Raw genomic sequence first — 24387 nt, 5'->3', positions numbered from 1 at the left:
TCCGATCCGCTAAATGTTCTTTGTTGTGGATAATGGAGTGTCTTAAATCACAGCCATTGTTTGTAGGCCTATGTGAAACGTTTTTGAGTGACGAGAACCTGAATGTAATGGATTTTTCTGTTCCAGGGTATAGGGTTGAATACAAAGACCGCTCTTTTATGCAGAGAGGAGGACTAGCCGCTTTAATAAGAAGCGATGTAGATTATGAGGTAAGACATGACTTTTCACACTGGCTTGAAGGTAAACTCAAAACATTGTTTATTGAAATAAGGTCGTCATGGTCAGAAAAACTACTGTTTGAATAATATATAAAGTACCATCATTTTCGAAGAAAGATTTTTTAGATGTATTTGAAAGTCTTCTGTCACAAGTTGCAAAGGAAAAGAAAAAGGTAGTGTTAATGGGAGATTTCAATATTGATTTATTGAATCCAGATGATCGTGTTGATTTCCTTAATACAATGTTGTAGTCTTATTTGTACCCTTTAGTAACAATTCCAACGAGAATAACGCATTCTTCGGCAACTTTAATAGATAATATATTTGTGGATGGGCAGTTATTGAATGGTTGTATGGCCGATGTACTTGTTACTGATGGATCAGACCACCTTATGTTGATGAGTAAAATTGATAGTTTAAAGGGGAGACCACCAAATGATGAGATTAAACATCGAGATTTATCAGAAATTAGTTTGAAAAATCTGGCTGTAAATTTGGAACATGTTGATTTTCAAATGAAAGTTTTCAAATGGAAATGTGTAGAAAAGGCTTATAATTTGTTTATGGATATATTTTTAGCTGAGTTTGATAAATGATGCCCTTAAAGAAAGTTAAAAAGAAAAAAAATAACCTTCGGAAAGTATGGATGACGACTGATATCCTTGTTTCTGTAAAAATGAAGAATAGAGTGTATACAAATTATTTAAAAGACCCCACTAATGAGAAACTCCTGACTTTCAAAGAGTATAGAAATCAGCTGAATAAAATTAAACGGTACGCTGAAAGAGCTTATTACGAAAAAGAGTTTGAACAGATAAATGGAAACATGAAGCGGACTTTTCGATTGATTAATTGATTGATTAAAATCAATGAGTCACTGAGGCATAAAAAGGAAAAGGACCAGATTAAAATGATGAATTTCAGTGAAAAAATTTTTAATGATCCAAAAGAAATTGCGGAAAATTTATGCAAGTATTTTTCAGAGGAAGGTTCTAAGCTGTGCCATGAAGCAGTTAATAGATCAAAAAGTCCACCAGTCCCCAAACTTAAACCTCGTCATGTTACTTCTGAATTCCTTTTTACAAATTGTGATGAAAGTGAAATAAATGAAGTAATTATGAGAATGAAATCACAATCCTGTGGAGTAGATGAAGTATCGTTAAAAGTTGTTAAAGCAAAAAAAAAGTTGTTATTCCTAATCTGACTCATCTGATCAATTTGTCACTTGAAGAGGGAACTTTTTCAGAAAGACTGAAAATAGCCCGAGTGCTACCCCTTCAAAAAGGGAAGTCAAAGAACGACCCGAGTAATTACCGACCCATTTCTATTTTACATTTTTTTTCGAGGATTTATGAGAAAGTAGTCCATAAAAGATTGTATGATTAGCTCCAGGAGCAGAATCTTCTATGTGATACCCAATTTAGTTTTCGCAAAGGACTTTCTACGGACCTTGCAATTCTTAAATTGGTTTACTGGGTGAATGATGCATTTGATAAAGGTCTAATACCCGCAGCTTTACTTTTAGACATTAAAAAGGCATTTGACACTTTTGATCATGATAAATTACTCTAAATTCTTGAATCATTTGGTGTACGTAATGTGGATTTAAAATGGTTCCGTTCGTATCTTATTAATAGAGCTCAAGTTTTACAGAATGCAAATCAGAGTGCCATCTTTTACCGTGTGGAGTGCCACAAGGTTCAATAATGGGACCACTGCTTTTTCTCATTTATATTGACTATTTAAAATATTATTTATCTGAAGCTAATCTCATAATATTTGCAGATGACACACTTCTTTTTGTTGCATGTGAAAATCTACCTTCTTTATTTAAAAAAAAATGGAAATTGCTCTGACCGAATTTATATCGGAGGCTGATTCACAGTATTTGACACTAAATTATGGTAAAACAAATTGTATTTTATTTTCTATAATCGGATCAGTCTAAACAGACCTCAATTCAATTGTAAAAAATAATATTATAAGTAGGGTAAAAACCTGTAGATATCTTGGATTTATTATTGATGAGAATATTTCGTGGAATGAACATGCTAAATTGATTGGTAACAAACTTTCAAGGTACCTTGGAGTTATCCACCGTCTGAAATTCCGTTTCCCTAAGAAAATCCTGAAAATGATTTATCATTCTATTTTTCATCCCCATTTGTCTTATGGATGCTCTATATAGGTAGGCAACTTCATCTCATGTTATAAGAGAATCCGAATCATCCAAAATAAGGCCATTGAAATTATATCACCTCTTCAGCATTCAGATAACATTAACCTCCATTTCAAATTTATCTTAAATATTTGATGTGTCAAAGACTAGGGATTTTCAGATTGCAACTTTTTGTTTTAAATATTTTAACAACCTCCTTCCATCGATACTTGAAAATTAATTCACTTGAAATCAAGATTTGCATACTTATGAAACGCGAAATTCATTTGACATTGTCAACGAGACACCATCATTAAAAAGGGATTCTTTTTTAATTAGATTTTTTGCACCAGCTATCTGGAATTCAATCCTCTTGAAAATCTGGAACTCAAATAACCTTATTACCTTCAAGCGAGCAGTGAAGGGTCGTTTCAGAAATACTGTTTAGACTTGAATATCGTGCGGTTCTCCTCTTTTCGGTCTTTTTCTTCTCTTTCTCTTCGTCAACCCCCTATTTTTTCTCTTTTTTTTTCTTTTTTTGATAAATCCAGTTGATTCGTTGTTTCTGTTAGTTGATTGTTTCATTATTCTTAGTTAAGTTTCTGCCCTAGTGAAGCACTTTTGCGCTTTCCTGGCAGATTATGTACATGTAATTATGTGTTTTTGTTTTAATGTATATGATTGGATTGAATTGAATTTGATCCTCAATCAACTCAACCGCTTGTAGCGGAATTTAATCTTACGAAAATCGATCTTATTCAAATTATTTGGTATTCCATTTAATTTGATCGTTTAATCAACCAATCGTTAATAAAATTTCCATTTAAAACTTATTCGTAAGGAGGAGCTAATTTTCCCAGGGGTTGAAAGTGCACTGCAGTTTGTGTCCGATCAGATTGTAAGTCATAGCCTTAAATCCCGCAAAGTGACATAAAATATTAATACTAATAATAAAATAATAACAAATAACGTAAAATACTCGAGCAATTTGATAAATAAAAAGAATTTCATTTTAGCCAGAGTTTTTAAAGCTGCAACTAAAGTAAAAAGGTTTTTCGGGTATACTTTTGAGTTAGTTAGGGTTGATTTCGATGGAAGCTGAGTCGCAACTGGAAGGGTTGAATTGAAATAAAGGGTCTGTGAACTTCAGAAGTTTTCAGCTTCAGGATGAACGGGGTTTAGTTGAATGGGGATTCAGTTTTATCAGGATTGAGTTAAACACGGTTGAATTGAATAGGGCTTGAGTTGGATGGTGTAGCGCTGAACAGGTTTAAGTTGAATCGGGATGAGTTAAATGGGTGGTGTTAAATGAGGGTTAAATTACATGGGGTTGCGTTATAATAGAACGTTATTAAGGATATTCCCTAATACTTAGGAATACTTTTCAAAATTATGTAAATTGTTTGGATGCTGAGTTTTAAGATTTTGTTGGAAGCCAACTTAACATACTGAATTTTACTTAGCAGCTTCTCCTCAGTCGCACATTACAATCACTAGGAATTTCGAGATTTTTCTCTTAATCGGACAATTTTTATATCTAAATTAAGCATAGCAGTTCATTTACTTTCGTGTTTTTTTGCTGTTTTTAATTGGAGTTAATGAGTTTGGTAGTTAAGGCTTTCATATAAGGGTCATAAGAAACCCAAAATGAAGAAATTTGATTCGAGTTTTCAGACTCATAGAAGAAATTCTTACCGACAGGAAGTGACATCAAAGTAGAAACCACTTGCACAAGTTCTTTCCTTTCGACAAAAGCATATACATCTTGATGGGTCCCAAATTTTTTCTGAATCCAAATCGCAAATCCTTTTTGCTTCTATATTTCTACAATCGCATTTACAATCACCGACGCTGTAAACTTGGATTTCTGAGCAATCCTATAGAAAAAAAATTATACCCACCTTTTAGAAATTTATTAATGATGACAAATATTGACTAGAAACTATATTGAATCAACAACATCTCTCTAGAAGTGAAATTCAAAAAGGAATAAAAGCATATTAAATCTTATTAAAGTAACGTGTGAAGTGACAGTCTACACGTCTTCATCTAAACCCCAAGCTGGCTTAAACCATTAGGTAACAATACACTTTAAGAGATTCAAATTATTGGCTTAGGATTTGGACAGGTATGCCTGTAACACTAATCTAGAACTATTTACTTGTTGATAACGAAATTCACTAAGGAAGGGAATGAAAAAGTAAGAAAGAAAGGCTAAAATGACCCAGACTGTCGTACAGTGGTATCACACGGTGGAATGAGAATCAAGGAGAATCATAAGAAAAAAATAACGCTGCAAGAGCAAACCAGGGCATCATATATTTTACCTTTATTCTACAGGTAAATTTCTATAAAATTCTTTATTCTATATTTATATTTCTTTATTCTATATTTATATCCTTTATTCTATATTTACATCTTATCCTTTATCCTCTATATATCCTTTATTTTATATTTATATTTCTATACTTGATTTAGGGCGAAAAGAACAAAAAGTAAAAAGGATTTTTAAAAATGTTTTAAGATATGATTCAAGAGTAGTTCTTATGAAAAATAATTAGTTTCTAGTTATATTTATATGACAGTTATCTTTAAAAAAATATTATAAAATGTTGGAAAATTACTTTATTATACAGTAACACATTCGTTAATAACAGGGAGAGTAATGGAGAAAGAACGAGTGAGAGAGGGAGAGAGAAAAAGGGAGGAAGAGAGAGAGGGAGAGAGTTAGAGAGAGAGAGAGAGAGAGAGAGAGAAAGAGAGAAAGAGAGAGAGAGAGAGAGAGAGAGATAGAGAGAGAGAGAGAGAGAAAGGCAAACACATGTAATGGAACCGTAGAGCGTAGCTAAAGCCTAATATAATGAGATAATTACAAGAATATCACATAACGTAAAGAATAGTCAAAACCATTCTGGATCACATTGCCATTGACCATAGATTTAGTACTTTTTTGTGCATAAAATTTGCAACTCTCATAGTTAACAGTGGTTCTAAAAGTGAAAAAAGAGAGGAGCAATTGGTAATAGATTTCAAAGTAAACATATGAAAAGCTCTATTTACAATCAAGAACAAAACGGGCAAATTATAGTAAAATGCTAATACTTACAGATGGCTTGACTTTGCAACCACATTTGCAAGAAAGATGTTTCTCAACCGGTATAACTTCTCTGCCAGACAATCTCATTGGACGTCCTCCTCTTTGAAATTCAATTTTAGTTATCTTAAATGAAATAGAATAGCCCGTTGAAAACACGAGGAGAATTTCAACATTTTTGACACTAGGCAAAAAGGTTAGAGTCTAGTGAGAGGATGGACTATTTAAACTCCATTATTACTAGAAAACAAGCGAAAGCTTGTTAGTAACACTACTTTCTCTTAATTTTAACGTGACAATTGTACTACAAAAGGATACATTTGAAAAGGAAAATAGTTTGTTTCGAATGACTCGTACTAAGCTTTAGTTTATTTTGACATATTCAGCATAGGGACACCAATTAAGGGTCGGGTGGGGAGGAATTGTTCTCCCTAGATTTTGAAAACACATTATTATTTATATTTCGTAGCTATTTTCTAATTTGCCTTGGCTAACTGGTCCCTTTTATCTCCCCCCAACAATCCTTGCCCACTACATTTTCGTGAATCGGCGCCATTGATTCCAAGTACAGATACAAAATACCATCTCCCAATTCTCTATCTTTTCTAATTTCTCAAAATCTTCACTCTTCACTCTATCTATATGCCTTAAATCTTCACTCTAATTGGCTAGTTACAAACTTTATGCTTGTAAGTGGAACATTGGTAAACAGATATAATTACGACTTGGTTAAATTATATACACTGTGGCCGCGCATAATTTTGAATTTATCTCTCAAATAAGAACAGAATGTCACCTAAGAAAAACTCTGACTGCTTTCACCACTCTGAACCTTAAATTTATCAGTCAGAAGATCTTTAAGTTCTTGGAGGCTCTATGCTCAACCATGGCAACGACAACTATACAAAAGCTGATGAATGGAAATCAGTTAAATTATTCGATGTAGTAATAAAATCTTTAAAAATGAGGAATAAGAATCAGTGATGGAAAGAGATTAGACGGCCTGACTCAAGGTGTCCTCTAGATTTTTTTTTTTTATATTCATAGATAAATACTAAAGTTCTTTCGAGGATCAATGCTCACTTTTCTTCGTTAGCGGTCCTTGCGGATCCCCTTCATCGTATTTACATTTTATTTCTAATAAAAATATACCTACTGCTTATAAAACTAGATAAACAATTTCTTAGATAACTATGTCTTTCCATTCCCAAATTAAGCAAATGACAATATAAAAAACGGGTATAGTATTTTACATGAGACAGTGAAAAAAAAAACTTTTAATAGTAAAAACCACCCGAATATGTTTACTTCTCGTCCGTGATTTGGGCATATCATTGTGATGGAATTTATTCTAAGGAACACAGAAAAGGCTATGTGAGAACACGGAATCAAAGGGAAAAATAAAACTCTCCTAGACTTAGATTATTCAGATAGTGCCATAAATGAAAATGTTAGCAAAATGAATGGTTTTTTGGAAGTTTTGAAAGGTCATGGTGGAAAAATAGGTTTGGAAGTTAATGTTAAGAAAAATGTGCTACTTAAATTGGGAATAAGTGAAGGTGAAGGGGTGATTATATGTGACGACAAGATTGATCAAAGAAATAGCTTGCATTATTAATAAAGATGGCGGATGCAGTGAAGATGTTAAAATTAGAACAGCCAAGGTCAAATGTATTTTTTGTGGTTGAAAATTGTTAGGAAGAAAATTCTGTAGACCAAGATTAGAATATAGGAAGCTTCAGCGAGGACAGTGGTCAAGTATGGTTCTGAACCGTGGGTGCTCCGAAAAAAAGAAGGGGGATTTCTTAGGTGTTTTCCAGAAGAATTATATACGGAGAATTTTTACTTTGCAAATTCTAATTTATTTTGCATTTTGATAGTGGCTGAAGCTTACCTCCAATAGAACAGTTTCCTTTTTTATAGGTTCACAAACAAGAAGCTCACTGTTGCAACAGCCTCCACATCGCTCAATTCTGGTGCATGTTGGCCAATAGTAAACAGAAGGGCTCAAGCTCTCAACTAGAGAGACAGTATGCAATTCAGGCTTGCAATTTGCAGGAGTAGCTCTTACAACATTGCCTTGAATAGAAAAAAAGTATATAGGTAACTCTAAACTTCATAAATTGCATAAAAACTGCCTTGCGGAAAGAATGAATTATAAATATTTTAAGTTAGCAATGGTTACAAAAAAAAACATGATAAGCACACAGGCTTCTTCATATGACTATCTATAAAATAAATCATTTAATATCTTTAGGGGTAGAGCCTATCGCAACACTATTATAACAAGCTGTTACTATTTAAAAGCAAACACCATAATTTTTCCCATAAAGGTGTCCTATTGCCTCTGACAAAAGTGCAAAATGTGGCACTTTTAATTTAGCATTGATCTTGTTTAAAATAGCAAGGACACACAAAAAACTACCTCTTGGACCTTAGATCTTAGAGCAAAAGGACCTTAGAACGTTGCCCCCTATATATTAATGCTGAAAACTCTTATTGATTTTTTCTTTGAATGTTTCAAAACTATGAAGTCCTTCAGCGCTGCGACGTTGAACCGTGAAGATAAATAAGAAAAACTAAAAAGTTGAATTTGACAACAATTTTTGTCCGTAAAAATTTGAACTGCAACACTGCTGATTAGCAAAGACAACTACTTTTTCAAAGTAAAGCTAAACCTTTAAGCTGTGTATTGCCATGTGGTTTTAGCTTATTTCTTGCTAATCTTTTACCCATGTTTTTTTTTCTTTTAACTTTTAAAAGATATGCATAGTTTTGAAAGTTTCCTCTTAACCAATTAAAACAATAAAAGTTCGCACTGACTGTCTTCGGTGCTTAAAGATTCAACATGAATCTTTAGCCACTTTTTTATATATCAAACCCCCTTATTCCCAAAATTTTATTAGGTCGTTGACCCGGTTGCCAGAATACATCTAAAAATATTCACTCGAATTCTTCACTCTAACTTCTCAAAACAGAAATACTAATCGTTGAACAAAGCCACCTGACGCCAAAGTACAACCATTCTTCAATGGAGAGTTCACATTGACTGTCCTTGGTGCTTAAAGATTCAACATGAATGCTTAGTCACTTTTCAATATTGCTCGCCACCTTATTCTCAAAATTTTGTGAGGTCTTCGACCCAGTTGCCAGAATGTATCTAAAAATATTTGCTCGAATTCTTCACTTTAACTTCTCAAAAGAGAAACACTCTTCGTTGCACACATCCATCTGAGGCCAAAGTACAGCCACTTTTCAATGGAGAGTTCGCACTGACTGTCCTTGGTGCTTAAAAATTCAACATCAATGTTTAGCCACTTTTCAATATTGCTCACCACCTTATTCTCACGACTTTATGAAGTTGTTGACCCAGTTGCCAGAATATCTCTAAAAATATTCACTCGAATTCTTAATTTTAACTTCTTAAAAGGGAAGCACTCATCGATGCACAAAGCCGTCAGAGGCCAAAGTACAGCCACTCTTCATTGGAGAGTTCGCATTGACTGTCCTTGGTGCTTAAAGATTCAACATGAATGCTTAGTCACTTTTCAATATTGCTCACCACCTTATTTTCACGATTTTATGAGGTTGTTGACCCAGTTGCCAGAATGTCTCTAAAAATATTCATCCGAAATCTTAACTTTAACTTCTCAAAAGGGAAGCAGTCATCGATGCACAAAGCCGTCAGAGGCCAAAGTACAGCCACTCTTCAATGGAGAGTTCGCATTGACTGTCCTTGGTGTTTAAAGATTCAACATGAATGCTTAGTCACTTTTCAATATTGCTCACCACCTTATTCTCACGATTTTATGAGGTTGTTGACCCAGTTGCCAGAATATCTCTAAGAATATTCACTCGAATTCTTAACTTTAACTTCTCAAAAGGGAAGCACTCATCGATGCACAAAGCCGTCAGAGGCCAAAGTACAGCCACTCTTCAATGGAGGGTTCGTACTGACTGTCCTTCGTGCTTAAAAATTCAACATCAATGCTTAGCCGCTTTTCAATATTGCTCAACACCTTATTCTCACGATTTTATGAGGTTATTGACCCAGTTGCCAGAATATCTCTAAAAATATTCGCTCGAATTCTTAACTTTAACTTCTCAAAAGGGATGCACTCATTGATGCACAAAGCTGTCAGAGGCCAAAGTACAGCCACTCTTCAATGGAGAGTTCGCATTGACTGTCCTTGGTGCTTAAAGATTCAACATGAATGCTTAGTCACTTTTCAATATTGCTCACCACCTTATTCTCACGATTTTATGAGGTTGTTGACCCAGTTGCCAGAATGTCCCTAAAAATATTCCTCCGAATTCTTAACTTTAATTTCTCAAAAGGGAAGCACTCATCGATGCACAAAGCCGTCAGAGGCCAAAGTACAGCCACTCTTCAATGGAGAGTTCGCATTGACTGTCCTTGGTGTTTAAAGATTCAACATGAATGCTTAGTCACTTTTCAATATTGCTCACCACCTTATTCTCACGATTTTATGAGGTTGTTGACCCAGTTGCCAGAATATCTCTAAGAATATTCACTCGAATTCTTAACTTTAACTTCTCAAAAGGGAAGCACGCATCGATGCACAAAGCCGTCAGAGGCCAAAGTACAGCCACTCTTCAATGGAGAGTTCGCATTGACTGTCCTTGGTGCTTAAAGATTCAACATCAATGTTTAGCCACTTTTCAATATTGCTCACCACCTTATTCTAAAAATTTTATGAGTTTGTTGACCCAGTTGCCAAAGTATCTCTAAAAATATTCATTCGAATTTTTCACCTTAACTTCTCAGAAGGGAAGCACTCATCGATGCACAAAGCCGTCAGAGGCCAAAGTACAGCCACTCTTCACTGGAGAGTTCACATTGACTGTCCTTGTTGCTTAAAGATTCAACATGAATGTTTAGCCACTTTTTAATATTGCAAACCCCCTTATTCTCAAAATTTCATGAAGTCGTTGACCCGGTTGCCAGAATGCATCTAAAAATATTAACTCAAATTCTTCAGTATAACTTCTCAAAAGAGAAGCACTCATCGATGCACAAAGCCGTTTGACGCCAAAGTACAGCCACTCTTCAATAGAGAGTTCGCATTGACTGTCCTTGGTGCTTAAAGATTCAACATGAATGTTAAGCCACTTTTCATTATTGCTCACCACCTTATTCTCAAAATTTTATGAGGTCGTTGACCCAGTTGCCAGAATGCATCTAAAAATACTCTTGGAATTTAATGAGGTCAGTAAACCTGCTGTTACAGCATAAAAAGGACTTCACCTTTACCAATCGTAAAGACTAGGGTGAGGGACTTTTTGTAATGAAAGAAACTTTTCAATATTTAATTCTTTTTTGTTTTCTATTTCGTATTTTTTTCTATAGGTATCACCACATAAATTTGCCTTTATATATAGTGTTCAATTAATAACACTATATAGTATTAATTACAATTTTAAATTTTAAAACCATTCTAATTTCAAATTAAGTGGTGCTATCCTTTCTAATAGTAGTCATCAGTATATAGTTATTAGAAAACCCAATTAATGTATATATTTTGAAAATAGACCGATTCTGCAATAATAAATTTTACTTAGATGTCAAAATACACCAAATGGAAGTTTAAAAAGTAACGATGACCATGAGATGCCCAAAAAACGTCAACTTGTGAAGGCAGAATAAAAGTTGCTACATGAGAACGTTTGCATAATAAAAAGATGAACTCCGAGGCAATAAATTCGAAACAAGTGTCTGATTTTCGCAAATTGGTAGCTTGGCACCTTTTACCCCTGAAAGAAAAAAAAAAGAAAAAAGAAAAAAAGAAAAAAACTGATAAAAAAAGAAACAAGTTTTTCGACCGAAAGTAAGGAGTATCATTAGAAATTAAAATGAATAGAAATTGGTCAGTATATGATGGGAACTTCTCCTTCCTCATTTCTCCATCTTTACGCTAAAGTTTTGTAGTTCTTTAAAAACGTTTCTCACTGAATACATCGTCACTTGTATTTGAACAGTCTTTCGTACTGAATTGTGAAAAAATATAGTGTAAAGAGCGAGGTTTGGGAAAGGGGGAGCCCAGCCCACGGTATACAAGCAACAATTTCTGGCTGTTTTATTTTTCAATGTAATTTCAGTAAAAAAAACTTGACTTAAAAAAAATTGGATTGTTTTACAAGTCAGACCAGTAAATCCCTTTCTCCTCCTTATGTGCAAAATTTTCCCAGTAAAGTTTACCCGTAAGTTTTTCTCCGCATGGGAGGTCTCCCCCACCAAAGATAAGTAACCTAAAAGATTTTCCACACATTTTCTAATAGCAAATCATACATGTGAACAGTTTTCAAATTGCATAACTCAAAGTCCTTTTCCCATGTCCTGTGTGGGGTCTTGTCATTCCCAAAGGCATTGTCCCTTTGGTCACTCCCTTTGGTCACTTAAGAAGTGCACTAGAACTTCTGATTTCCGTTCGAATGAGCCCTTTCCTGATCTCCTAAGACCATTGGTTTAATAAGATCATCCCTGGGGAAAAACAATAAACACGGATCCGTGGTCTTTCCTCTGGCAAAAAATAGGAATTTTCCTGTTCATGCTGATAGATCCTTGAAACCTCTACAGCAGTGTCCTCAGATATGCTGAATCTGACGGTGTGAATTTCATTAAGGTCACTTGACATTTTGGGATGTTTTCTCCCTTTTTCAAAAATCAAGCACATTTTCTCTTATTTTTAGTATTTGATGGGTAACATTAAACCTATTTAATTTTACGTATTTAGAATCAACAAAAAAAAGATTTTGGTCAATCAAATGTTTCCAAATTCTGTTTTTTTTTTAGAATTTTTGTTACTATTGTACCAAGTTGCTCCGTAACTACGGTTCGTTACTACAACCTGTTTGAAATTTATAAATCTTCTTTGGAAGAACTCAGCTCACGCTAAAACTAGACGGATTTTGATTCCAGTGCCAGTTGTGTTTTTTGAACACTTCATCAAGTGTTTTGTGAAGATTGAATATTAGTGTTGAATGAAGATTACTACGGGATTCAAACCTGAATCATGGTCCAAGCAAAATCTGCAGGTTAGAAAAGAGTAAACCACTAAAATAGTAACAAACCCTTTAAGAATACTTTATAAGAAACTATTAAATAAAAAAACAGTTTCCAGTATGTAATGATTCAGAAGTAATAATTTTATTGAGATTAAAAACAAATTATTACGAAGAAAACTTTTGAAACCGAACCCAGAACACCTAAAACATGAGGTCAAGTCGAAATAAAAAATAAACAATTAAAAGTGACTTTATTGAAAAACCTAAATTTGAAGGTTTAATTTCCTTGCCTTGAGCACCATAGAAATTTACATTTTTGAATAAGTAGCACTGACACGTCTTCTTTTTTTCAATTTCCTCCCCCCCCCCCAAGTGTGATTGTACAGAAGCAGTGGTTCTCGAACGGCAATAAAATATCTAGTGCCTTGGTTCAGTAACATAAAGATTGCGACAAAAAAGGGCAAAATATAAAGAATATTAATTCTGAGATAGCAAGTAGTTTCTGATAACAAAATTCTTAACTGCAAGTTGGCAATCCCCCAGAAAACAAAGTAAACTGATTTTAAGTATAGATAGCATGTCAGCTGTATTGTGCCCTTTCTTCTTTTTTTTCCAAGAAGTGACCAAGTATAATCAGATATTGTAGGTTGTCATGACGGGGAACATTTGAATGGAAATAGAATGTTCTAGTGTCCTTTTTAGATCATGATATTGTACCGCTGCGAAGTATCATTACACGCCAATTTTGGCCAAATAGGGTTAAAAACCAGTTAGTTGAAACATGAGTTGAAAACAATTTACAAGCTATATATAAAATCTACCCTTTTTAAAATTTCCCCTCCCGAATTTTCAAGCTTCAAAAAATTCAAGTTAACTGACTCCTAATAACTCCCTACATAGATTTTTGGAAAACAACCACTTTATTGAAAACCGAGCTTAATTAAGTATTTATTAAGGCAGTTGAAAGAATAAGGACTTTAAGGACATAAGGACTTTCCTCTTGAAAACAAAATCATTACGCTAAAGTTTTTAACTGTTTAATAGAGTAGAATTGAGAGAAAGAGTCAAACTTTAGCGTAAGGAGCGGGGCGTTGAGAAGGGAACAGCCCCTTTCATAAACAGAGTAATTTCTGTTCGTTTTAACTTTTAATGTCGCTGTTTACTTTCAGTTAAAAAACTAGTTTTTTTTATTTAATTTCTGAAAGTTTTTTAATTAATGCATGTTTGATTTTGGCTCTCCACACATAAATTATTAAAACGAAATTTGCATATGCATTCTTTTTTGGCTAAACGGCTTTCTATTGGTTTTGATCAGATGATTTTGAGAAATAAGGAGTGGGGAAGGAGGCCTAGTTGCCCTCCAATTTTTAAGTTGCTTAAAAAAGCAACTAGAACTTTTAATTTTTACCGAATGTTTTTATTAGTAAAAAATATACGTAACTTAAGAATTAACTTACGTAACAAACTTCTATATTCTATTATTTTTGTTATGTATATGAGTGGGTTTGTCCCCTCGTTAATACCTGGCTCTTTATACTAAAACTTAAGTTTTGTCCCTTTTTTTCAAGAATGACCCCTGAATCAGAAAGGCCGTAGAATAAATAGTTGAAATTACTAAAAATACTTTAGCATAAAGAGCGAGGTATTTAGGAGGAGAAGAACCCCTCATATGCTTAATAATCTCTGTTTGTTTTAAGTTTTAATGCTACTCCTTACTTTCAATTGAAAAAACTTTTTCATGTTTATTTTTTCATTTTTTTTTTACAGTAATGCTAGAAAATCCTGTGCCCTTTTCATTGAATTTATCTTCCTCCATGACATATTCCTCCAAGGAAATATCCTGCCACATAGCCCCCTCCCCACAACAAAGAAATCCCCCTAAAACGTCTGTACACTTCCCAATAACCATTATTGTATGTAAACACTGGTCGAAGTTTGTAACTTGCAGCCCCTCCCCTGGGGACTGTGGGGGAGTAAGTCATCCCCAAAGACACAGTTATTATGGTTTTTGACTATTCTGAACAAAATCACTATCTCAAAATTTTGATCCGTTGACTTTGAGAAAAAAATAAGCGTGGGAGGCGCCTAGGTGCCCTTCCAATGTTTTTGGTCACTTAAAAAGGGCACTAGAACTTTTCATTTCCGTTAGAATGATTCCGTTTGGATGACAAAGATTGAATTTGATGAAACTTATATATTTAAAATCAGAATGAAAATCCGTTTCTTTTGATGTATCTTTTAGCATCAAAATTCCGTTTTTTAGAGTTTCGTTTACTATTGAGCTAGGTCGCTCCTTACTACAGTTCGTTATCACAAACTGTTTGATTCTAAAAATATAAAGAAATATCATGATTCGGATATGTGAAGCAATTATATTGTTCATTTTAAATTTAAACTTCTTCCTTTTTTTCCATCAGGAATTTTTTCTTAATTAATTGAAACAAGAATCGTATATTTCCATGCGCCTTGTATTTTCACTTAAATGGGAAATAATGCCACGTTGATCAAAGGAGGGCATTATGGGAGCATAGGTGGCCAAATACACATAATTTTTCCGTCTTTTTCAAAGTTTCAGTTACATTTATTTTTTTTTTTTTTAAATCAACCTGCCAATCCAATATACAACTTGATAACAAGCTCTAAGAGCCAGGTGTTAACAGACAATAACAGACAAAAACTTGAATTATTTCACGTTTTTTATTAATATTCATAAAACCATTCCTATATTGCAGATGAAATCCTCAAACTTTTAATTTCTCCTAAAATCTTCCTTGAAGAAGCCTAGAAGGATACCTCTTTCAGATTCATAATTCTTATGTTAAAAAGGTAAAAGGCACTTACTTCTTTCGGCAGTCCTGGCTGAAAAGAAAAAAAGAAGTAGTTATTGCAACTCCTAGAAAATAAACTTCTATAAAATAAATTGCATAAAATAAACTACATATATAACTGCATAAATAAGTTGACATAAAATATTTGCAACTTCTAAAAAATAAACTTCAAACTACTAAGAACTTCTCGAACATAATAGCTGTACTCAGGCACACACGTAACCTCTTGTTTGCAAGGGTGGAGGGCAAAGAGTTAAATTGCATAGAACTCAAAAGGTCCACGAATCTTCTGAAAAATTCGGAGGTTGTATGTTAAATAAAAATTTTCAAAGGATGATCAGACCCAAATCCCTCTCCTCTATCCTTCTGCAAATACCAGGTAAGGATACATGATTATATAATCACATATAGTGTAAAGCGTTGCTTATGATGACCTTCCTGTCAATCATGCCATTTCGAGTAACCAAGAAGATCATGTATCTCTAAAGATATTAAAAGTATTTTTGGTTCTACTGTAATTTTAGCAAAGTAATCAAACTTTTCGTGGTAACAAACCTTAAATAAGAAGCGAATATTATTATATATAATATAATATTATATATTATATTATATATAATATATTAGCCAAATATTGGCGCCAATATTAGCCAAAACTCTGAAACAAGAAATTGTATAAAATCTAAAATTAAAACAATGCTTTCATTGTGATTTCAAGTACGTAAAGTTTATTAAGTTGAAAGGTACATACGAAAGGCTACATCATTTTTTTAAAGGAGTTAATACACCAGGGCCGCATCCAATGGTGTGGTGTCAAGGGTAGGATGTCATCCCAGAAAAAAAATCTTGGGTACAGTCCTGAAATGTATCGTATATGATTCAAATTTAATGAAAGTACATCTTTCGGTTCTCGATGCCCAGAGTTGTTTGGCAAAATTTTCAGGCCCCTAATAATAGAAACACGGAACTCTTTTTTGTGTCGCGTGTGTTTATTTGTTTTGATTATTTCCAAAAATTGATTATTTGAAACCGTTAACTATAGAGCTTTAAAAGGGTTTCCTTTGAAGAGATTAAATAAAAAAAAATTAACTGAAAGTAAGGTGCGACATTAGGACTTAAAACGGAGAGAAATTACTTCGTATATGATAAGGGCTAATCCCTCCTGAACGCCCCGCTTTTTACGCCAAAGTTTGACCCTTTCTCACAACTCTACTTTTTAAAACAATAAAAAAACTTTAGCGTAAAGAGCGGGGCGTTTAGGAGGCAATCACCGGTCGCTGCATACTACAGTTAGTTATCACGAATAGTTTGAAATGGCAAGATCAAGCGATTTTCTTAAGAGCTAGAAGTGAAATGGTGAGAGGACAACTAGAGCCCCTCCGGAACCATTTATCACTCTTAGGGTCATTATTGGTTGAAAATTCCGTCGCTTCAAAAATTTAAGGCAACCATTTTAATCGAGAAGGCAAAATATAACAAGAAGGTCAAAATCCAAAGGTAACACAACCGTGTAGCTCTTGGTTCAAGGGCCCACAGCTGTGAAGGATTAGTAACTTAGTTAGAAGGATTCCTGAATAGGTCTTCAAGAAAAGGTAGGCTAATTATTGTAATCAAACTTACTCTATTATGCTTTTTTTCAAGAGATTTTATGTTTTTTAAGATTTTTCGGGAAATGAATCCATCTTATACAAGTGTATAAATTCAAATGAAATAGTTCATCAGTGAATTGCATTAGAAAGGTTAAAATACTATACTATTTTGAATTGGGAAAAAAATAGTTTTTTTATGCATATTAAGAGAATATGCAAACGACATGTTGATACTTTTTGTATCAACAAAAAGTATCAACCAAGGGCCTGTTAATGACTTTTTGGAAAATTTGAGCATATTATAACATTTTGAATGAAATATTTAGAGCAAATGTAGCAATGTATTTTTCAAAGGCACAATGACCTCTTCCTTGAATCCCCCTAAAACTAACATCAAAACGGCTGTTCAAGCGAAACTTGTCGGATAATACTTGAACAGGGCTCTTTAGAAAGAAGATCGTGATTTCTAATATCGTTTTATGATACTGAAAGTGATTGCAGAATAACAAGGTCCCCACATTTTTTTTTTGGCCAAGGGTATCGTCGCGAGAAAACCTGACATGAGATTTAAAGCCGAAAAAGTTGATTCCACGAGAAGGGTGGAAATACACAAAACTTATGTTTCTGAAAGCAGTCCCTGTAAACTTTGAGTATAATATATTAAGCAAACTATAGTTTATTTTGAACAAATATTATTTGAAATGAGGGTAAATAACTACATTAAAACTGAAACGAACAGAAATCATCATCAAGAACAGAAACTTTCTACACTAAAGTTTCACTTCCCCCTCCCAGTAAATTAAGAACAAATACTCTGCCACAAGAGCTGTGTAATAATTTTTGTTTTGTTCAGAGCCCCTCAAAAATAAAAACGTTGATTCATTTGTTTTACCTTTAGCAAAATTTTTGTTCAAAATATTTGACATGCAATTATTAAATAGAGAACTTGCAATTACCAACTGACTTTATTTTTTGCAGCCGAAAAAATTTTAAGTTGACCCCTAGTTCAACTTTCGCGTAAAGAGCAGAAGGTTGAGAAACGTACACGCAGGGTAATTTTTGTTTTTTCTGAGTAAAAAGTCGCTCTTTATTTTCATTTGAAAAAAATATGTTTGGAATAATGAATTAAAAAAAAAAATTCAACTTCAAATTTCTTATGATAATTTATTTGTTCAGTGACTATGATAGTCATAATTCAGAAAGGAATACAAAGTTAATATAAAAAAAGTTAGCTAGACCAGTTGTTTCAATTTTATTAACAGACTGTTTGAAGAAACTAAGTGCTTCAATCGTTCAACATATATATATATATATATATATATATATATATATATATATATATATATATATATATATATATATATATATATATATATATATATATATATATATATATATATATATATATATATATATATATATAATGTATTTTACACAGAAGCACAAAAATGAACCAAAAACCACAATTTACTGAAAATAAGTAAGATAACGACAACATCGTCAAAATAATGTGTCTTTTTATCGAAGTTTTATTCATTTTAACCATAATTTTCCTTAGGTATTTAGTTCCTAGGCCAGAAGCAATCTATATGGCATTGGAATTGAACGGTAATCTCAGTAAACAATTAGGATTGTAGGGGGAGGAAGATTGGTCAGTATCATTTCCACTTATATGTCAAATTTAGAGCTAGCGAACTGTTCTTTTAATTTACCACCTTAACAAAATGCAAGGGATGCATGGATGACAAAATTAACGGTGGGTCTGATCAGGCATTTTAGTTCCATACCATAACAAAGACCCCTCTATTTATTTTAACAAACTTTTTGAGGCATGTCTCCATTAACCATATGTGCGAAAACTCATAGTGAACTGTCCACCAACGTTATAAAATTTCATAACAAACAAGTATGTTTCTATATACCTATATATCAACACATTTAAAATCTTTACCACATCAGTTAAATCCTAGCAGTTAAAGCCCGAGCAGTTAAAAACTAAACAGATATCACTTACTTATTAGCTCAAAGTCTGAACTACTATTTGCAAAAATTACTTTCATTCCACCTATGTCAACTTCTACAGCATTCCCAATAAAAGGAAGTAGATCCTCCAGACTCTCAACTTCAGCCAATCTCTTCATTAACGATGCTGGTATTTCGTTGGGATGTGTCGCGGTCCTTGTTGAGGTATCTTCATAAAAATTTGCAATTGTGCCTGAAAAGGCATAAGTATTTAATTCCTCTGTATACATATTGTTGTACTAACCGGTAGTAATATGTAGAATTTATTAAAATCCGAATCAATTTGAAAAGATAGAAATATGGACAACGAGAACTAGCTTCACCAAGACATCAGCAGCCGGTTTCTATGCTGTTTCACGGATCGAACGGAAACTACGTGATCTAGCTGGATTTTTTTTTACTGACAGAGAGGCCTAGCGTCATGGCAGGTTATTTCCTACGTATTTAGAGCTCAAACATTTTTTTGCTGTTGTTTTTGGCAAATGGGTAGTTTGAACAATATTAGAATTAGGATTAATATTTAAAATACTGTAAATAAGAAGAGAAGATTCATGTGAGGTGATTAAAAAAGTTGGGGAGGCTTTTTTTAAGTGGGTTAGGGGTCCTGACAAGATTAGGAGTCGTTAATTTTAAAAACAGGTTTGTAAAGAAAGAGGAGATTTACAGGAGCGATTAAAGAGAAAAAAGAGCACGCTTTTGGTTAGGTGTTCCAGTCTTCTTGGTAGGACAAGGTATCACTAGTATTAAAAAGAAAATAAAACACAAGTCTGAATCAGAATATAAAATTTATGTGAGCGTACAAAAAGAGAGGATAGAGTGTGCATGTCTGTGTTAAGACTCTCGGGGGCATATTGTATTATTATTACTTTAAATGTAGTTGAAAATAAGAAAATATCATAAAGGTTATTAGAGAGTTGATGGAGGGGGTAGGAGCATGCATAGATGTCTTAGGTCTCTTGGTATGTTTGGGTATTATTACTATTTAAAAGATAAAATCAAAATTGCAAGCAAGTATAAAACATTACGGTAGCATGTAGAGGGCGAGGATGGAGCTTGTATATCTGTTTAGGTATTTTATAAAGTATACTTAGTATTTAAGTTTAGAGTTGAAAAACTAAAAAGGACATTTATAGGGACATAAGAGGAGTGTACATTTTTGTATTAAGGTTCTTGGTAGGATTAATATTTAAAATATGAAATTAGACTCTTGACTGAAGATAAAATCTACGGGACTATGTAGAGGATTATGATTGTATGTAAAGACCTGTGTAGGGCTCTTGAGTGGATAAGCTATCGGTATTATTTAAAACATACTTAAAAAAATCGTAGGAGCTGATCTGAAAGTAAAAGAAAACTTTTACCTCTTATGAAAATTAATATACACTTTAATTGCATACTCTTTTATAATTATGCCTCTGAAAGCAGAAATTACTATAATTAGGGGTTTTGAAAGGCAGGCAATGCACCGGAATTGCTTTTATTTTTAAGTCTTACTTAGGATTGGTCTATCATTATTATCTAATATTCTCTCTATTATCTAAGATTGCATTACTTCAGAAATAAAGGTAAATTTTTTTTTAGATGGTATAATTTTGAAACTTGTGACCCTTGCACCTGTTGATATTTTCTCTTGAAGCATATCTTCCCCTTCTACTGAGAAACAAATTAGAAACGATCACTTGCACAATCGAATAGTTTGTCAACGATAGAAAAAAACGGATAAAGATATAATACATTACCGGGGAGTATGGAACAGCTCCTGGTGACAAACTATTAGTAATAAGCGATGGGGCTCACTAGTAAACGAAACTTTAAAATATGTGAAATTCGATACCAAGAGTTTACCTTAGACCTTAGTTCTAGCAGGGCCAGGTGTGGCATATAAGGCATCAGCACAGCCTCACCAGACGGCCCAGAGCGGAGCAGCAGCCTTGACGTCATCCCACTGTGGTTGTAACGACAGCTCAGCACACCGAACATCTCAGTCTTACTGTCGTCGAAGGGTCTGTTTTGGTTGCCCTCTTTTTCGCCCACCCTCGGGCTGGAACCCGTAGACAGAGTTCGGAGAAAGTTCTCCTGACATTTGGAGGACATGACCAAGATAGGTCCATCTTCCCTTCTTCAAGAGATCAGTGACTGGTGGTTAACCTGTTCGTCTAAAAATCACTAAGTTCGTGACCCTGTCTTGCCAAGAAATGTTAAGGATTCTTCTGAGGCAGACATTTTCAAATTCAAGGATACGTTTCTGCAGCTGGACATTTAGTTTCCAGCATTCACTTGCATAAAGGAGAATGGACATGACGTTGCTATTCAACAGACGGAGCTTTAGACGCAAAGAATATTCTTTACTTTGCCATACTGGTTTCAGTTTGTTGAATGCTGATGTTGCTTGTCCAACTCTCCTTTTTATCTCGTTGACTATTCCGCCATTATATTCGATTCAATTTCTAAGACATTTGAACTCCTAGACTTGTTCGATCGTCTTTCCGTTGCATTTAAGGATCAAAGGTGAGTTGGATGTAGCCATACTCTTCGATTTACCAGCATTTACTATTATTCCAACTTTCTCAGCCTTGTTCCCTATGGTGTCAAGTAGTAGCTGCAAGCGTAGCTTCGCCTCTTCTAGAAGTACTACGTCGTCTGCAAAGTCTAACTCTGTCACCTGCTGACCACTGACTTTTACTCCAAAGCCTGATGCTAGCCGTAGGACATAATCCATTATTAGGACAAATAGGAACAAGGATAACACACATCCTTGTTTCACCCCAGAGATAATCTTAAGGAGTCGAGTCTGCCCATATTCCGTTCTTACATACCATTCGTTGTCTTCACAGAGGGCCATTATTATATGGACTAATTTATTAGGAACTCAATAAAATTTCAGAATCTTCCATGAAACATCACGGTCGATGGAGTTGAACACTTTTTCAAAATCAAGTAAGAGCAGGTAAAGCTTTTTATTCCATTCTCTTGACTCTTCCACCATAAGTCTGAGGATAAAAATAAGGACAGAACATGTTTTTCTTCCCTTAGATGTGAGTCAAGAGCCGCTCTCAAACGCTGCAATATAATTGTGGCCATGAGTTTACTTGTCACTAAAGTCAGGTTGATCCCCCTCCAGATGTAACAATTCAGAGCATCTCCGTTCTTAAACAGTTTGACTAGAACACCTCTAGTCCAATCACGTGGAACCTTTCCCATGCTCCAAACTGCTATTAGGAGAGCAGTCCATATATTTAAGCAGGCTCGAAAGGATATCTTTAGCATCTCAGCCGTTATCCCATCGACTCCCGATTCGCAGCCATCTTGAAGCTTTTTGATAGCTGCTTCTACCTCTACAGTGCTTGAAGGATCAGCACCTACGCCACATTGTAAAAATGGGATGTCAGGTATAGTCTCTCGGTCATGGGGTTGGGGACGATTAAGTATATTTTCAAAATGGGATGCCATTCTTTCGTCTACTTTCTTGGGATCTGAAATTATGTTCCCGTTTTCAGCTTTAACAAGTGATGAGCGGTTTACTTTTCTCCAACAATCTCATTGGCTAGTCGGTATACCATCCTGGAGTCACCTTTCTTTGCAGCCTCTTCGGCAAATACTGCTTTCTCTTCTGTCCGATTTCGCTTATCTCTTCTTGAATTTTTTTTTGTCAGCTTTATCCTCTTCTTTATAGCGTAGCTGCAGATACTTTTTATCTTCAGGACTTGACGCATTCAGGACATCTTTCTCTGTTTTCTTGCACCGTTCAATAAATTTCCGTGTTTCGTCCGATATCAATTCCTCCTTCTTTCTTTTCTTATATCTAAGACATGCCTTGGGGGTATCATGGTAGGCATTATTGATTATCAACCACATATCTTCGACACCATGATTGTCATTTTAATCTGTTAGATTCAAGGCCTCAAATCTGTTCTTCAGAGAAATACAGAAATTCTTTTGTAAATCTGGGTTTTTTAGTTTTTCGGTGTCAAACTACCTATAGGTGCTGGCGACTTTCTTCTTTTGAGCTTTCATCTTAATTTGTATTTCAGCCATCATCAATATATGGCCTGAATTCCTGTCAGCTCCTCGAAAAACATGTACGTCAAATAAGCTGCTTCCCCAACGTCTTGAAATTAGAAAGTAGTCAATTTGTTTTTTTCCCGACCATCTGGGGACACCCAGGAGTATTTGTGGATTTTCTTATACTCAAACAATGTGCCACCTATAATCAAGCCGTTGCTCAGCGCTTAGTCTACAAGAAACACTCCGTTTTCGTTGATAACTCCTATACCACGTGGGCCCATGACTTCTGGACAGTACTGACGGTTTGCTCTGACTTTGGCATTGAAGTCACCCGCAACACAGAGACTATCATGTCTGGGCACATCTTTGGCAATTGCTTGCAACATTCCATAGAATTTGTCTTTTCCATCTTCGCCGGCTTCATTTTTGGGAGCAGAGCAGGCAATGATGGTCAGTTTGATGTGGTTTGAAATATATCTCGGACCACCAATAGACGTTCATGTGTAGGGTTCCAGCTCACCATTGCCTTCGATCGCTAGGTTATATTAAAACTCCTAATCCAGCAAGGTGTGTAGTAGGATCTCCACTAAAAGCCCAAGTATATCCGTCGTCAAGTTTCTCTAGTCCGCTTGCTGTCCATCTAACTTCACTTAGGACAAGTATATCCAGACAATACTGTTTCATTTCTTTGAGAACTGGTTGAGTTCTTGAAATCTGGTTCATTGTCCTTACATTCCAAAATCCTATTTTGGTGGTTCCTATCGCAGTCAGAAATCGAGTCCAGGGGCTTGTAGGGGTCGTCATCAGGGAGGTTGAAGTATCCGTGGCTATTGTTGACGTTTCAGTTGCAGTTAGTTTTCCCAAGGCCAAAGAGGAGCATCAAATAATTAGATTATTAAGCTGAATCAAAATATGTAAGATTTATTAAGTTTAGTGTTACCCACCGAAAGCTACTAGCCTGACAAAATTCGCCTGATTTTTGGAAAAGGGAAGAAACACCCTGAAAAGTCAAGGAATCTTTTTGAAAATCAGACTGTCAGATTCAGCGTTCAGGCAACTTTTTGGTTAACCAATATTTAATTAATTTTTTGTTATCACAACTGTCTGAGCTTATGAATCGAATCACTCACCCGAGACTCTAGTCGGATGGGCCCTGTTAGGTTTGGACGCTGTTTTCCCCGTTCGCCAACGAGTCCAGGGGACTTGTTGGTCATGTGTCAATCCTAAAACAGGGTAGTCCGCCTGAGTCTCTAAGTGGGCAAGCCAATTAGGCTTAGGTCACTAGTTCGTCTGGAAGTCCAAGCAAATTCAGTCCCCCTTCCTTTTGTATGCAAGGCCATTCGACATTGTCCCTCACGAGTCAAACCAAAAGTAGAGATCATTCCTTAGTTCTATGACTATCTACCTTAGTTTTGCCCTTAAATGGATGGATGTATGACAGAATATTCTG

At 34.7% G+C, this 24387-nt stretch overlaps 1 protein-coding gene and 1 long non-coding RNA gene across 2 annotated transcripts in view; one reads left to right on the top strand and one right to left on the bottom strand.

Annotated features, from left to right (window-relative positions):
* LOC136043619 (uncharacterized) overlaps window positions 1-24387 on the bottom strand; it is a 75576-nt gene that overhangs the window by 21037 nt on the left and 30152 nt on the right. Inside the window, exons 2-6 of the mRNA XM_065728527.1 lie at window positions 18925-19125; window positions 15338-15355; window positions 7365-7549; window positions 5483-5596; window positions 4072-4253 (exon numbers count right to left, since the gene is read on the bottom strand). Coding sequence (XP_065584599.1) covers window positions 4072-4253; window positions 5483-5596; window positions 7365-7549; window positions 15338-15355; window positions 18925-19125 — 700 coding nt within the window. The remainder of the gene's footprint in view (window positions 1-4071; window positions 4254-5482; window positions 5597-7364; window positions 7550-15337; window positions 15356-18924; window positions 19126-24387) is intronic.
* LOC136043644 (uncharacterized) overlaps window positions 12405-24387 on the top strand; it is a 58856-nt gene continuing 46873 nt past the window's right edge. Inside the window, exon 1 of the long non-coding RNA XR_010621679.1 lies at window positions 12405-12526. This is a non-coding gene — a long non-coding RNA (uncharacterized LOC136043644). The remainder of the gene's footprint in view (window positions 12527-24387) is intronic.

The sequence above is a fragment of the Artemia franciscana genome, chromosome 2 (assembly GCF_032884065.1).
Source record: "Artemia franciscana chromosome 2, ASM3288406v1, whole genome shotgun sequence".
Taxonomy (NCBI): Eukaryota; Metazoa; Arthropoda; class Branchiopoda; order Anostraca; family Artemiidae; genus Artemia; species Artemia franciscana.
The sequence above is the reverse complement of the archived record's forward strand: the minus strand, read 5'-3'. Positions and strand labels throughout refer to the sequence as shown.